This window comes from Melanostigma gelatinosum (assembly GCF_949748355.1).
Source record: "Melanostigma gelatinosum genome assembly, chromosome: 6".
NCBI lineage: Eukaryota > Metazoa > Chordata > Actinopteri > Perciformes > Zoarcidae > Melanostigma > Melanostigma gelatinosum.
Genome location: NC_136639.1, coordinates 26863481 through 26880898, shown reverse-complemented (window position 1 = coordinate 26880898; position 17418 = coordinate 26863481). Strand labels below are relative to the sequence as shown.

The following is a 17418-nucleotide window of genomic DNA, read 5'->3' as shown; positions in this document are numbered from 1 at the left end:
GCACAGCTCAAACTGAAAAAGCTTCATGTGCGCCTGAAAAAAAGCACCTGCATTGACCTTTTTTTTTGTTTTGTTTTTTTGAAATAATGCCTAATGAACCCTAAAATCACTCCAGTCATAGAATAACAGGTTTGTAGTCCAAGCTAATTTTACTTAGCAGGCCAGCATAAAATGAGGTCCGAGTACAGAATTTCAAACAAATTTCTGATTTTTGGAACCAGATTTTGCACTGCTCTATTCTAATTTGATATACTATGTAACATATACTATATATTCACTTTCTTTATCACTAAGAGTGTTCAATACATCGTAATAAAGCAGTTTGCAATAATTTTCAGTCATGTTCAGCAATTTCCAGATGTCATGTGTCACAGGAGTTCACAGGTAGGACCCAAACGCAAGACCACAGGAGACAGGAGTTGATATAAACAGGTTTTATTTAGCCTGAATAAAGAGGACAGGAAGGTGTGGCGCCCGTGGTCCGACACCAGAGAGTAGGCAGATCGACGGTGTGAGTCCCGTGGCTCGACACCGGAGGGCTGGCAGCTTGACGGCGTGTGTAGTCCGTTTAACACAAAGGAGGGCAGAGCGGCGGTGTGTAGTCCGTAACCACCAAGGAGGGCAGAGCGGCGGTATGTAATCCGTTTAACACAGGACACCTCACCTCCTGAACCGGGACTTCTTAAAAACTGAAGGAGTTTTTTAACTTTTATCACCACGGCTGTAAAAATAAGACGCTCTGCTGGCTTATAAAACAAACCGGTGTTCGAGAGCACGACGGTCCGACAGCACGACGGTCCGAGAGTCCTCCAGGACGCAGACCCTCAGGACCAGCTGGATCTGTGTGTCAGTGCTCCGAGGTCTGACGGGCAGACCGGCCTCTGAGGGAAATGAACCTTCTGCTGAACAACAAAATAAATGAACGTGAAGTTGTGTGTGTATATATATATATATATATATATACACCTTATTTGTAACATATATATATACAATATATATACAAAAAATTGCTGAAAATTAAGAAATGGGAGACTATCTGTCTGAAAAATGTTGAAGCCCGAAAGCATTTAAACTGCACTGCTGAAAAACCTTCTAGTTGAAATGTCTAACTATGGTGTCTGTAGCTGAAAGTATGAGGAAGAAGAAGACTTTGAAAGTTGAAGTATAACAGGATTTGAAGATTTTCTCCATAGAGATCCCATTCAAAAGAAAATTGCAAAAAGCTTAATTCAAAAAGTTTAAAGATTACAAAAATGAAAAGTCAAAGCACCCCTCTCCTGAAAGAGCTGAACATCTTGATATTTGAACAATTTCTGTAGCTTAAACAAATTTCAGAAGTAGTGATATTTGTAGTAGAAGTTGTAGTTGAAGTATAAGTATTATTAGTAGTAGAAGTATTAGTAGCATTAGAATAAGTAGGAGTAGTAGCAGTAGTGATATTTGTAATAGTAGTAGTAGAAGTCATAGTTGTAGTATAAGTATTAGTATTTAGACCTCTAAAGATCCCGAAGACTAAGATTGTGTACACAGTGGCAAAACACAAATGTTTTTTCATAAGAATCTCAAGCTGCTCTTCACTCTAGCGGTGACATCACGCACTCTAAGCTGCGCAATACACACCCATTATAAAGTCAGAAAAGTTAAATTGCTGCAGTTCAAAAAGTTTAAAAGATATCAAAAAGCTGAATCATGTTGGCAATAGTTGAGGGTTTTCTCAACATTTGAAAGTTGAAATGGTGTCTGTAGCTGAAAGTATGAGGAAGTTGAAGGATTTGAAAGTTGAAGAAGTTTAAGAGGATTTGTAAATATTCTCCATAGAGATCCCATTCAAAAAAAAAGTTGCTAAAAGCTTAATAATTCAAAAAGTTTAAAGGTTAGAAATAGAAAAAGTCATATCACACCTCTCCTGAAAGAGCTGAACATTTTGATGTTTGAACAGTTTCTGTGGCTTAAATAAATTCATCAGTGGTGATATTTGTAGTAGTATAAGTTGTAGTAGAAGTATTATGAGTAGAAGTATTAGTAGCATTAGAATAAGTACTAGTAGTAGTAGTAGTGATATTTGTAGTAGTAGTAGAAGTTGTAGTTGTAGTAGAAGTATTGTTAGTAGTGGAAGTATTAGTAATTAGAAGTAGTAGAAGACGTAGTATCAGTAGTCATAGTAATAGCTGTAGTATTGGTCATAGTATTCAATATCACAGTAGTAGTAGTAGAAGTAATAGTAATGGCAGTAGAAGATGTAGCAGTAGTAGTAGTAGTACTAGTAGCAGTCATACTAATAGCTGTAGTAGTATTACTACTTTTAGTAGCATGAATAGAAGTAGTGGTAGCAGTTGTCGTATAAGTAATAGTAGTAGTGGTAGTAATAGCAGTAGTGGTAGTACTAATATTGATGGTAGCAGTAGTAGCAGTAGTAGTAATAGCAGCAACAGCAAAGGTTATAGTAGAAGTAGTAGTAGCAGTAGTAGTAATACTATATTAGCAGCAGCAGCAGTAGTTGTCGCAGTATTAGTAAGAGCATTTCATTTTTTAACAAAAAAGCCTTATTTTGAGCGTGTTTAAATACAGTTAATCCATGGGGCTTTTATTTTGAAAGGGTGGTGCTGGGTGGGGGAGAGGAGACATAATCATAGCTGCAACATGTTGAAATGGTGTCTGTAGCTGAAAGTATGAGGAAGTTGAAGGATTTGAAAGTTACTACGACCACTACTACAGCTATTACTACGACTACTGATACTACTACTTCTACTACTTCTTCTAATTACTAATACTTCGACTACAACTTCTACTACTATTGCTACTACAAATATCACGACTGCTACAACTAGTACTTATTCAAATGCTACTAATACTTATACTGCTAATAATACTTCTACTACTACACGCGATGCATTAAGACACATTTTTGCATAATCACATTTATTCCTCAATAACTGCTCAACAGTTCATTCATGGTGCTTCTTCTTGTTCCTATTTATAGTTTAACAACTTCTATTATGTTCCATCAAACTTTTCCTTTTAAATGAATAGAATAATATTAATTAAAAATAACTAATTTACTACAAATCCCACATTATTCTCACGTTCTTTTTGTCAGACTTAAATCATCATCGTGTGGTTGTGACTTTTAAAATCTCTCTCTAATGCAGCAAGCATTAGATCTTGTGTCGGCCTGCGGATCCCGGCAGCTCTGCCTCGGCACAGATCTAATGTAATCTATGAATGACAGCTACTGGTTAGTGAAAGTTTCCCTTCTAATGAGATCACTCGGCTTTAACTCCCCCCCCCCCCACCACCACATCCTGTCCAATGGATCCCCTCAGCAGAGGTCTGGGTCAGAGATCCTCCACTGATCTCTCGGTGCCAGGCCCTCACCAGAGAAGCTTCCGGCCAATCAGACGAGGGCCCGACACATCTCACCAGCTGAGAGCGCACTGATTGGCTAACCACCGGTAGGACGGCTGCAGAGTAATGAATAATGACGGTGGGAGTGAAGCTGGTGTGCAGTTTGGTTGTAAGTAACAGAGCAGGTATTGGTGAACAGACACAACCTCAGTTATCCTCTTTAACGCTTTAGGTACATTGTGACGTGGCATCAGTGGTGTATAAAGTACTCAAAAGCCATACTTGAGTGAAAGTAAAGATACCTTACTGGAAAACGACTCCAGTAAAAGTAAAAAGTCAACTATTAGAATACTACTTGCGTAAAAGTCTTAAAGTATCTGATATTTATTGTACTTAAGTATCAAAAGTAATTTTCTGATATTAAATGTACTTAAGTATTGAAAGTAAAAGTACAAGTAAATGCTGTTAATGAAAAAGCAAAGGGTCAGAATTTTGAGAATTATGAAGTTTATTCTTTTAAGTGCTGTGGCACCATGACCAAGGACATGGAGCTGTGTTGAACATAATTGGGTTGGCTGTGATCCATCCAGGAGCAACAATGTTCAACATAATATGTTGTACATAAGTATACTTTTGCATCTACTATGAACTTATCATCATAATTCTCTGAAAAGCAATATGACACTATGAAGGAGTTGCGTTTATAAGTATGCTCATTAGACTAGAGGATGTAGAGGACCAATGCATAATATTATGTTCAGCAAAACATATCCACTTGATGCATCAGGTCAGTGTTGTGAGAAAGGACACCTGCCTTGTAAACTCCTGTGGGCCTGATTTGAACACAATAGGCAAAGGTTTTGCTCAAGCTGAATCTGCAATTGGGCGACTGCTACCATCATAACTCCATCTGATCATCCACAACATGACTCAAATATCAAAACATGATCAATACTAAAGCAGCACCGAAAGTAACCCAGTCATTACTTGAAACTGTTCATCTTCAAAAGACAATTCTATTAGAATGTAAAGAATCTACATTGTATTAGAATGTAACTTATTTACGTTCTGTTAGAATGTAAAGAAGCTACAGTGTATAGAATGATTCTATTGAAGTTATTCCTGTTTTAAATGTTTTAGACGAGTCACTAATCACTTTAAAAGAGTGATTATAGCTGATTTAACTGACAGACATGAGATTGATCTTCTCATGTCACTCTCTTGTATATAATATAATATAACATAAATTCATCCCCGTTTTATTGATATCTTACGAAAAGTTACTCCTCATTTTTTGGGCGTTTTTCCTGCAAAAGTCCAGCAACATGAGTCTGTTTTGGCTTGTTACATGCATACTGTCTTTTCAAAATAAACTTCCATCTTCACAGGAAACAACTAAGGTTTAGGCGATGAAACTACTTAGTTAGGTTTCGGAAAAGATCGTGGTTTGCGTTAAAATATCTACGGAAGTGGCGTTGCTTAAGTACGGAAGTGACGTCACAAATAAATCAACATTGGCTTCTCGTTTCACACACGGCACAAACTGCGGCCTCCTGGAGGAAATACAGTGTTAGTTTGACCATCCACCTCTCCTCATCCCACCCGTCCTGTGTGGAACTCTACTCATGTAGTCGCTCGCTAGCTTATAGCATGTAGCATCCTGGCATCACTGGGCATCACAGCACCGCGGCTTTGAGAGCACTTGTTTGCGCATGAACGTGATTAACCAATGATTTAACTTGCTGCTCGGACCACTGATTCACAAACCTGCTTGCGTGCAGTCTGTGTTCCACCACAGTCCCCGACGCTGCTCTCATCATTCATTTTGTTTCTGAAGATAGATTTGATTTTGTAGCGAGTAACGAAGGTTTCAGGGGAAATGTATCGGAGTCAAAGTATCAGTTTTCTTTGCAAAATGTAGTTCAGTAAAAGTAAAAGTCAACAGAAATATAAAGAGTAAAGTAAAGTACAGATATCCAAAAAAACGACTTAAGTACAGTAACGAAGTATTTCTACTTCGTTACTATACACCACTGCGTAGCATGAATATGATGACGTCGTGTTTGTAGGGTTGTTTCAGGTACACATGAAACTCAGACTGATATAAAAATCCTAATAATGGCATGGTGCAGGAACCCTGCAATAAATCTTTAATGTCCTGAATGCTGACACTGTCGGTGAGATGGTTCCACATTCACACTGTGTGTGTACAGGCTGCTGTCTCTGGGTTGAAAGAACTGTATGTGGACATGGGTGGATTATGAGACAAGGAGGCCATGGGCCAGAGGCCCCGCCACCTCTCCTGCTTACTGCAAGACACACCGACTTTGGATCTCTTTGTAGTTATTTTATGTCTCTTTATGGTCATTTTGTGTCTTTTCGTTTTCATTTAGTTTTTTTTTTTTTTGGCTTTGTGTCTCTGTGCAGTAATTTTTGTGTATTTTGGCCTTCTTTATATCTCTTTGTGTTATCATTTTGGGTCTATTTTGGGTCTTTTTGTTGTCATTTGTGTCTCTTTGTACACATTTTGTGCCGTCTCCTTTAGCATAGGAAATGCTGGACCTTCGTTTACAAAATTCCGCCCCACAATTCCTTGCGGCAGCAAAATTTAAAGTGACGCACCATTCGGCCGCCCATGAAAACAAACTATGTGCTAATCTACTCATACAGTCATAAAGTAGTGGGATTCATGTTGATAAATATGAACAGCAGTGACAAATCCTTACGTTTCATTTCATATGTATTTACTTCAAACATGTAACAAATAAGTTTAAAAAAACGAAATAAAATGATCAGTTAATATAGCAAACTGTCAATGAACACATTCTCAATAACAAAAAGCGTCAGTAAAAACAAAACAAGCTAGGCCTATGATAGATGTTGTGGAATATTTCCTTCAAAAGTTCAGGAGTGAAATTGGTTTTATCCAAAGTGTTTAACATAAAACAGAGTCTTGATGAATGATCAAAGTTTCAAAAAGTAAATTTAATGTTTGCAAACAGAGAACACAAAACACAACCACGTATTGCAGTGAACTGTGAAAATGCTCTAGAGACGCAGAATAAAAACAAGCTATTTATACCGGCCGGCAGGCCAGCACAGAGGAGACAGATAACACACCGGAGACTAAGGCAGAAATGTTTAGTCTAACAAGAAGCAGTTGATTGCAGAAAGAACACGTTGGTTGTTTGTCCCCACTAAGATAAAAAGTGACCTTTGTACTAGAACAAATAGGTCAATGTGTTCAGACATCCAGACAAATGAACTTTCTAACAGCAACATATCTCACAGAAAATATGATGAGGACATGTTAAAACATTTTTATCATTACATAGATGATTAAACTGTTAAATATACCCAAACAATTGAATCAACATCATTGCACAAAGGAAATATTGATATTGAACAGCCTCTCACAGAAGAAGCTCTTCATAAAGCCTGCATGCAACAGAACAACAGATTTCATGGGGTCATGTTTTAGTTGCGCTTTTTGTAGTCCTTCGTTGTAGTTTCTCCTCTAGAGGTCAAGGAAAAGTGGTTAGGAATGGACGTTAGGAGGTAATGTTTTTACTTTTCCGCCGCAACCGGTGAAAAAGAAGAAGAGGCGCGTTACACTCCCATCCACTAGGTGGCAGTATGGACATTGAACGTTAAGTGGCGGCGTGCCAATATACACGAAGAAGAAAAAACCAACAACACAGACACAGGACAGCGGCGTGAACGCTGTGCCCATAGCGAGCATCTCTGGTGTACTACTATGCTCTTTCTCACTCGAACGCCTTGTATTTATTCGCACGTGATATGTGACCTCGCGAACACGCAACTCAACATGCTGACATCGCAGAGCACCAGGAACCTGTTTAACCAGGTAACGTTCGCCGACGCACGGCACAGTTCATGTTATGTAGCTAGCCGACGTTAGCTAACGGCGTCACTTAACGCTAGTAAGCTAACGTCCGTTGTTGTGTCATATATCGCAGCTCACTGACTCTGTGTATTGACCCGCATGTTAACGTTGTTTAATATTCTAGCTCAGGAGCTTGTCTCACCTGACGGGGGTTCGTCCGCTTACCACGCACGCGCTGCATCCCATCCGTCATCCTCAAAACAAAGTAAGTGAAGTTCTGCTTCCGGGACCAGACTCAGAAGTTTAAGGATTTGTACGAAGGAAACTCACAGGACGCGCTTTAATGCTGACTTCTCCTAAATCCCGCCACACACACAGTTTACAACTAAACCGCGTGAAGTCAAACGGAACCGTCGCACACGGATTCCCTTATCAGCTATCTTTATGAGATAAAGTTATATCAAAGTTGACGGTAAATATTCTACAAGGCGCATACGCAGCACAGCAATGGACACGTACACTTCTGATGATAACTAATGAGTCCTTGTTGTTTACGGTCTGTCCTCAGCGGTTGGAGAGCAGAGCTGATGGTGTTCGGTGGAGGAAGAACATCCACCTGACACCACCGAGGCTGGAGAAACCCCCCCCTGTGCAGAAAAGGTGGCCCACACTTTCATTCTCTCAGCATCGCCATGTCCGGGTTACATGTTTGAAACTAATATGTAGCTTTGTGTCGCCCTCTACTAGTGAGCTGTCTGAAGGTGCGTATGACAAGCTGGCAGAGGAGACAATGGGCGCCCTGACCGATTATTTTGAGGACCTGATGGATGAAGCTTTCACTGGAGCGGACTACGACGTTGTCTACTCCGTAAGTCCGTCTATTTCCGTTTTTACGGTCACTTTGGGTCATCTGACTGCAGTACTTAATATGTTTACCCACTATTGGCAGGTTCATGGCCGGAGACATTATGATATCGGGTTGTCCGCCCGTGTCCCCCCCCCCCCTCACAATTCCATTACGAATTCGCCGCCTGTCGAACGTTTCAAAAGCACAGCGATTCTCAATGCGTCTCAGTGAATCGTGTCCTCAATTGTCTACATGACGTAGCAACTTTTTCATATAGTTTTCATATAATTCTCAACCCCCTTTTTATTTAGAAAGCCCCGTTTCAAAATCAGACTGCGACAGTTTACAGTATAGAAAGCTGCATCTTTTCAATTCCACTGTCTGTGTGAGCCACCTCAATAGACAGTACGATAACCAAACACAAATCCCTCTGCAGCGCATTACAGGTGTGCTGTAGTCTAGAAAAGTGAAGTGTTCACACAGCAGCTATAGGACAGGGCACTTCCTGAATGAATTAGCCTAGCTGTTAGCTGACTTTAGTTTAGTTACTTTAACTTACTCGTAGCTCTTCTACTCGCTGCATCTCCAGACTGGTTTAACAACACCGCGGTTGGATTTCAACCGACATACATGATTTTTTTTTTCAACCCATCACTGTAAATCGGAGGACGTGTTCACATGACCCACAGTATCCTGGTTACTATAAATCCACGTCTAGTAGGGCTGAAACAAGTCCTCAAGAAGCTGGAGTTAACTACGACGTCTTAAGCACAGACATGCAGCGCCGGCATGAAGTCAAGTGTGGCCCGGCTCATAAAATATGAAACAAGACGACTGAAAATCATCGATGCAAGTTCCTTGCACAAATCATTGTGCTCGTTACTCTGGATGAGTAGAATGGCCACAGTGCTCTGAGCCCTCTACCTGGTAGCCTGAATACATTGTGAGTTAACATAAACACATGGCTATAGTTATATCATTATTTTATTACTCATATCACAGCCTTCATCGGAACATCTGTTGCTTCTGGAAATGTTTGCCGAGTAAAATCATATTCTGTAAATCAAAACAGCAGATCTGGTAAGAAAAACAAGCAGTTTGTACAAAAAAAGGACGTGAACTCTGTGTCGATAAATCCCATCAGGCTCTCAAACTTCCACTGGCCAGAGGAGAGTGAGCTGTAGGAGTGTTGGTAGAGGGGCTGTTCACAGCCCGTTACCCCTCCGTGCTCCATAAAGCTCTTTGCTGTTTGGCTGCCGGGCTCTGTTGCCTGATTGATTCCTTGCCCAGTAGAATCGACACACTTAGTCTGTTCTCGCTGGCAGACGACTCAAGTTTATCCGGCTGCAGGCTTAAAAACTGTAAATCCCGGAGATGCACAGAAATGGTGAGAGACCTACGCTGACCTATCAGAGAGGAGGAGACACATTCAGGACGGAGGGCCAGGTAGAGAGGACCAGAGAGCAAGAGACATATTCAGGACGGAGGGACAGGTAGAGAGGACCAGAGAGCAGGAGACATATTCAGGACGGAGGGACAGGTAGAGAGGACCAGAGAGCAGGAGACATATTCAGGACGGAGGGCCAGGTAGAGAGGACCAGAGAGCAGGAGACATATTCAGGACGGAGGGCCAGGTAGAGAGGACCAGAGAGCAGGAGACATATTCAGGACGGAGGGCCAGGTAGAGAGGACCAGAGAGCAGGAGACATATTCAGGACGGAGGGACAGGTAGAGAGGACCAGAGAGCAAGAGACATATTCAGGACGGAGGGACAGGTAGAGAGGACCAGAGAGCAGGAGACATATTCAGGACGGAGGGACAGGTAGAGAGGACCAGAGAGCAGGAGACATATTCAGGACGGAGGGACAGGTAGAGAGGACCAGAGAGCAGGAGACATATTCAGGACGGAGGGACAGGTAGAGAGGACCAGAGAGCAGGAGACATATTCAGGACGGAGGGACAGGTAGAGAGGACCAGAGAGCAGGAGACATATTCAGGATGGAGGGACAGGTAGAGAGGACCAGAGAGCAGGAGACATATTAAGGACGGAGGGACAGGTAGAGAGGACCAGAGAGCAGGAGACATATTCAGGACGGAGGGACAGGTAGAGAGGACCAGAGAGCAGGAGACATATTAAGGACGGAGGGACAGGTAGAGAGGACCAGAGAGCAGGAGACATATTAAGGACGGAGGGACAGGTAGAGAGGACCAGAGAGCAGGAGACATATTCAGGACGGAGGGACAGGTAGAGAGGACCAGAGAGCAGGAGACGTATTCAGGACGGAGGGACAGGTAGAGAGGACCAGAGAGCAGGAGACGTATTCAGGACGGAGGGACAGGTAGAGAGGACCAGAGAGCAGGAGACATATTCAGGACGGAGGGCCAGGTAGAGAGGACCAGAGAGCAGGAGACATATTCAGGACGGAGGGCCAGGTAGAGAGGACCAGAGAGCAGGAGACATATTCAGGACGGAGGGACAGGTAGAGAGGACCAGAGAGCAGGAGACATATTAAGGACGGAGGGACAGGTAGAGAGGACCAGAGAGCAGGAGACGTATTCAGGACGGAGGGACAGGTTGAGAGGACCAGAGAGCAGGAGACATATTCAGGACGGAGGGACAGGTAGAGAGGACCAGAGAGCAGGAGACACATTCAGGACGGAGGGACAGGTCACTCTTTTGACCTGGAGGTTGGCGCCTGGTACAGATAGAACCGTTTCCCCCTGTTTCCGGTCTCCAGCGCTACACTGAAGACAGAAATATAGAAAGATGTTGATTCAATGTACTAATCTTTATGTACACTTGTGCTGCTCTGATGAGCCATTTCCAATTCTAGAGCTCACAGAGCACCACATTGTCAGGTCTAAAATACGTCCACATTTTTCACATTCAAAATGAATCAATATTAAATCAAATTATTAATTTTAACTGTATTCCAGATAAAAATGTAAATTAAATTGTGTGAATAAGTGAATTAGTACATTTCCAAAGACTATTGCCTCAAAAAGTGTCCCTCAGACAATATCGGTATGTTCTAATGTGGAATGTGAAAATAAGCCCTCTAAGCTGTAATAATATTCGGGTTTGTTGTCTGTTGTTGAACTGTGCTCGTGTACAGAGTGGAGTGCTCACAGTGAAGGTGGGCAGAGACCACGGCACCTACGTCATCAACAAACAGACGCCCAACAGACAGATCTGGCTTTCTTCTCCCACCAGGTGAGACGCACACCTGACACACACACACACACACACACACACACACACACACACACACACGAGAGCCGGCTGTTCGGCTCCGCACTGAGCGTGACACGCGCACCGTCTCACACAGTGCTTCTCACTTTGCCTGCCTCAGCGCCCTCGTAGGAGGAAGCGCCGTCTGCAACACCAGCATCTGTCTGCAGCTGTCTGGTCTGTGCAGCGAGCCTGACCAAACCAAAGAGAAAAGGATTCCCAGCGCTGGACATCCACTTAGTCTCACCCGTCTGCGCACGGCAACGATTTGAACGATCATCCCAAACAACGCGAGTTCAGCCCGGAAACTTTTACCCGCCCGCTGTTAGCTAACCGCTCGCTGGCTAGCATGAACGTAAACCCGAACGAGCTGCGAGACCCGACCGCAGCTTCATCGGGAGAGAGAACGAGCTGGCCACACGTCCCAACATGCTAACGCACAATCGACCACATCACCCAGCTGTGCTGATCACCAGGAACACAAATAGAAATAGCCCCGCTCCTTAATAGCCCCGCTCCTTAATAGCCCCGCTCCTTAATAGCCCCGCTCCTGAATAGCCCCGCTCCTGAATAGCCCCGCTCCTGAATAGCCCCGCTCCTGAATAGCCCCGCTCCTGAATAGCCCCGCTCCTGAATAGCCCCGCTCCTTAATAGCCCCGCTCCTGAATAGCCCCGCTCCTGAATAGCCCCGCGCCTGAATAGCCCCGCTCCTGAATAGCCCTGCTCCTGAATAGCCCCGCTCCTGAATAGCCCCGCTCCTGAATAGCCCCGCTCCTGAATAGCCCCGCGCCTTAATAGCCCCGCGCCTTAATAGCCCCGCTCCTGAATAGCCCCACTCCTTAATGTCACAGTGAACCTGGAGATTAGTTTTTCGCCACCTGCGCTCAGCTTTCCGACACTCTCGTTTCTCTATTTTGACCAGCGTAGCATTTCTCCAAGGAGATCGTTGCTTACCCGAGACAACCTTCACTTTAGTGGGTGCAATGGCATCAATAATATTTTTAACTTTAAAATTGAAGCCATCTACAAGCTCATTGACTGAGAGGCAAGAGAGGGCTGGTGTGGAGGAGAACTTCTGAATAAATAGTTCACTGGTGTTTTCAGAGATGTAATGCTTTGTCACAACCTCGGTTTGGACATTTGTGTGCAAGGAGATTGCACTCTGAAAGAAAACACAGAAATGATCAGAGAGTGCAACATCAGTCACAGCAACCTTGGAAATGTTTACACCTTTGGTGATGATTAGGTCCAGAGTGTTTTAACCACATTAAACCTAGCTTTATTAAATGTCAGGTCTCTGTCAGGAAAAACATTTTTAATCAATGATTTTATTGTTCGGCACAAACTGGACATTTTGTTTTTAACTGAAACTTGGTTAAATCAAGATAACAGTGCAGCTGGTCTTATTGAATCAACACCTCCCAACTTCAGTTTCATGAGCGAAACAAGAGCGCATAAGAAAGGAGGTGGAGTTGCTATTTTATTTAATGATTCTCTTCAATGCAAGCAGATGTCCTTTGGTCATTTTAGTTCTTTTGAATATGTGGCTCTGAATTCCACTCAAGCTTTATTCCTAAACATTTACAGACCGCCTAAATACTGTGCAACCTTCTTTGATGAGTTTACTGAACTGCTGTCTGTAATCTGTATTGATTTTGACTGTGTTGTTATTGTTGGTGATTTTAATATCCATGTTGATAATCCCCAGGACAGAGATTATATAGAACTATGTGGTGTCCTTGATAACTATGATCTGACTCAGCATGTGACAGGACCCACCCACAACAGGGGGCACACTCTGGACCTAATCATCACCAAAGGTGTAAACATTTCCAAGGTTGCTGTGACTGATGTTGCACTCTCTGATCATTTCTGTGTTTTCTTTGGGAGTGCAATCTCCTTGCACACAAATGTCCAAACCAAGGTTGTGACAAAGCGTTACATCTCTGAAAACACCAGTGAACAATTTATTCAGAAGTTCTCCTCCACACCAGCCCTCTCTTGCCTCTCAGTCAATGAGCTTGTAGATGGCTTCAATTTTAAAGTAAAAAATATTATTGATGCCATTGCACCCACTAAAGTGAAGGTTGTCTCGGGTAAGCAAAGATCTCCTTGGAGAAATGCTACGCTGGTCAAAATAGAGAAACGAGAGTGTCGGAAAGCTGAGCGCAGGTGGCGAAAAACTAATCTCCAGGTTCACTGTGACATCTATAAAGAGAGACTTCGCAAATATAATTTGGAACTTAGAAATGCAAGGCAGTCATTCTTCTCTGACATCATAACCAAAAACAAGAACAACACACGCGCCTTATTTGCTACCGTCGACAGGCTAACAAACCCTCCAGTGTCGGTAGCTGCTGAGCTCCAATCCACTTGGGCATGCAATCAATTTGCCTCCCTTTTTACTGACAAAATTCTGAAAATTAGACAGTCAGTGCCTCCACACCAACCACAGGATATGTGTTGTCCCGATCTCTGAATAACATCCATTCAAATATCATGACACAATTTCATTCAATCGACCGTAGAAGCCTAGAAGACATCATACAACATCTGAAGTCATCCTCCTGCTGCTTGCCAACACACTTTTTCAAAAATATTTCAAACTGCATGACCACTGATCTTTTACAAATTGTAAACACATCCCTTCTCTCAGGTGTCTTCCCACAAGCCCTAAAAACTGCAGTTATTAAACCGCTCCTAAAGAAGGTTAGTTTAGACTCCGCAACGATGAAAAATTATAGGCCAATATCAAACCTCCCATTTTTGAGTAAAATAATTGAAAAAGCGGTTTTCCAACAGCTGACCGACTTCTTGGCCGTAAATAACTGCTTTGATGTTTTCCAGTCAGGCTTTCGACAGCACCACAGCACTGAAACTGCTCTTGTTAAGGTTTTCAACGACATCCACTTAAACATAGACAATGGCAGAAGTTCAGTCTTAGTCTTACTAGATCTCAGTGCTGCATTCGACACGGTCGACCATGCCATCCTCCTAGAAACACTAAAAATCTGGGTGGGACTCTCTGGCACAGCACTTAATTGGTTTGAATCCTACTTGAAGGACCGAGAATACTTTGTGTCTGTAGCTGATTACACATCGGAGCTGACTAAAATGACATGTGGTGTTCCCCAAGGTTCAATACTGGGGCCTCTTCTGTTCAACATCTACATGCTTCCACTAGCTCAGATTATGAAAAACAACAAAGTGTGTTATCATAATTATGCAGACGATACACAAATCTACATAACTATGTCACCAGGGGACTATAATCCCATACAAGGGATGGGTAACTGCATTGAACAAATCAACAACTGGATGTGCCAGAATTTTCTTCAATTAAACAAAGATAAAACAGAAGTAATTGTTTTTGGTACCAAGGACGAACAATTGAAAATCACCGCTCAGCTTCAGTCACTGATGTTAAAACCCACAAACCAAGCCAGAAATCTAGGTGTAGTTATGGATTCAGACCTCAACCTGAACAGCCATATCAAGACAATTACAAAATCAGCCTACTATCACCTGAAGAATATATCAAGGATTAGAGGACTTATGTCTCAACAGGATTTGGAAAAACTTGTCCACGCATTTATCTTCAGCAGACTGGACTACTGTAACGGTGTGTTTACAGGTCTCTGTAAAAAGTCCGTCAGAAAGCTGCAGCTGATTCAGAACGCTGCAGCTCGAGTCCTCACTAAGACCAGGAGGGTGGATCACATCACTCCAGTTCTGAGGTCTTTGCACTGGCTTCCTGTCCAACAAAGAATTGACTTTAAAATCCTGCTGTTGGTTTACAAAGCACTGAATGGTTTAGGGCCAAAATACATCTCCGATCTGCTGCTACCTTATGAACCATCCCGACCCCTCAGGTCGTCTGGGACCGGTCTACTTTCTGTTCCCAGAGTCAGAACTAAACATGGAGAAGCAGCGTTCAGTTTTTCTGCTCCACATATCTGGAACAAAGTCCCAGAAAGCTGCAGGTCTGCTGAGACCCTCAGCTCATTTAAATCAAGATTGAAAACTTTTCTGTTTGCTGCTGCCTTTAATTGAACCACATTCAATTCATATATTAATCAATTTCCTGCATTTCTGAATTTTACTACTGCATTTTATTTCTTGTACTGTTTTTTAATGTTTTAATGAATGTTCTTAATTGTTTTTAAATCTCCTTTTCTTTTGCCTTATGTTTTGATGCTTTTAATGGTTTTATGTGAAGCACTTTGAATTACCTTGTTGTTGAAATGTGCTATACAAATAAACTTGCCTTGCCTTGTCTTAATAGCCCCGCTCCTGAATAGCCCCGCTCCTGAATAGCCCCGCTCCTGAATAGCCCCGCTCCTGAATAGCCCCGCTCCTGAATAGCCCCGCTCCTGATCGTCCTGCTTTAAAGCAGAGCAATCAGAAAAGATGAGAGAAGATGGAACTTTCTTTGTGCCAGAGTTTCATTAAAGATCACAACAGAAGAATAGCAAAAAAAACGATAGAATGTAATTATAAACGTATATGAACAATAGAATAACAGCTAAGTGTAAAATAAATAATACTGGCACCATTGCTAAATAGAACACAACAGCAATAAGAGTACGGTAAATAAATAAAGTTAAATACAACAACCAAGATACAAGAGTAAAAATACAGAAAACAAAGTGTATAAGAAGTGACACTTACACCAGAAGAGTAATATTGAGCGTGATATTGAGGAAGTACAGAAGCCACGGTGGAGCTCATGAAACCTAACGCACACGTTTTATTTTCTATGTCATCGCATAAAGAGATGCTTTTCAGTTTGACGACCGGCGGCTTTTCTTTGAACCACTGCCGTATTAGTAAAGTTTCTCATTGTGCAGTCACACATGTTGATGTGAAAGTGAAGAGATTTTTCACTTTTTATTTATTTATTTATTTATATATATATACATACATACACACACACACACACACACTGATATTTGTGTTTATTCTTATTCTGAAATATAGTTGGATGTTAAAATAAGTACACGTTCCTCACTAGCAGCAGTATACTTCATGAAGAAAACATTTTATAGTATAAATGTTTTGTTTTTTTTGCATGCACCATTTTGGGCGGGGCGGTTTCATCGTCGTCACCTTTTTCATACCCGATGCACTCCTGGGAGAAGTGCATCAATATACACTTTTGCGTTAGTGACGTGTAAGCGAGCTAAATGTCCCGGCATCTTAGTTTGTCTTCGTCCTAAACTGTGGTCTGAAATAGTGCCATGAAAACAAATGCATGTTTATTTTTGCTTAATTATTATATTTTTAATACCAACACCATATACCGTATTTATTTATATCCTCCTCCTCCTCCTCCTCCTCAGACACCCTCTGGTCACAGTTATTTATATCTGAATGTGTGACACGCTTTCACACGTGCACCCAAACAATCAGCAGCATATTCAGATAATGATGTCTGATCATACTCTGACACAATAATTAATAAATGTAGGTCCTTCTAGAGGGTTCACAACATCTCAGCTAATTCCCTCACGTCTGTCGTTGCAGCGGACCGAAGCGCTACGACTGGACGGTGGGGCGCTGGGTGTACGCTCACGACGGCGTGAGCCTCCACCAGCTGCTCTCCAAAGAGTTCTCCGTCATCTTCAGCACAAACATGGACCTATCAGGGCTGCCTCACTCCTGAGTCCCACACCTGTCTCACCACCTGCAGACAGTAGAGCCAAAGACTGTGTGTGTGTGTGTGTGTGTGTGTGTGTGTGTGTATATACACACACAATGTACAACTCCACAGCAGTTGTATTCACTAAGTGATCTATACGTGTTGTTTTCTACATGTTCTATAATAATGAAATGTACAAATGTATTTCATGTTGATTTCATTAAATATTTGACAAAAAAACTTCTTTTTCTTGCCAACCTAAGACGTGAGGCGCGATTATCAGACTGCTGTGCGCTCCTTAGCGTTGCAGTGTTCAGTCTCACAATAACTTGCTTTAATTCATTTCTTTTGTACCTTTTTGAGTGGAGTGAAAGACACCAGTGGCACCGAGCAGGAAGACGGAAACTGGCTTTGCCAGAGGAGAGTCTTCCATACAGGTTCCAAGTCAAATCAAATCATTTTGGGACTTAAAGGGGACATATCTTGAGCTGCCGAGCTCAGCTGTC

The 17418-nt window shown here is 42.3% G+C and overlaps 1 protein-coding gene across 1 annotated transcript; it reads left to right on the top strand.

The window, feature by feature from the left end:
* Nucleotides 1–7047: 7047 nt before the first annotated feature.
* fxn (frataxin) lies at nt 7048–17064 on the top strand. Its single transcript, XM_079270606.1, has 6 exons — nt 7048–7213; nt 7377–7457; nt 7761–7852; nt 7940–8060; nt 11156–11253; nt 16798–17064. Exons 1-6 carry the CDS (start codon nt 7103–7105, stop codon nt 16934–16936), a joined length of 642 nt encoding a protein of 213 aa, XP_079126732.1. The 5' UTR covers nt 7048–7102; the 3' UTR covers nt 16937–17064.
* Nucleotides 17065–17418: the final 354 nt, after the last annotated feature.

Bases quoted from the DNA above. Each gene is read 5' to 3' on its own strand.
- fxn (XM_079270606.1), top strand. From the start codon at position 7,103: ATGCTCTTTCTCACTCGAACGCCTTGTATTTATTCGCACGTGATATGT. The intron at 7,458-7,760 runs GTAAGTGAAGTT...GTCTGTCCTCAG, and splicing joins TCCGTCATCCTCAAAACAAA to CGGTTGGAGAGCAGAGCTGA. The intron at 8,061-11,155 runs GTAAGTCCGTCT...GCTCGTGTACAG, and splicing joins ACTACGACGTTGTCTACTCC to AGTGGAGTGCTCACAGTGAA.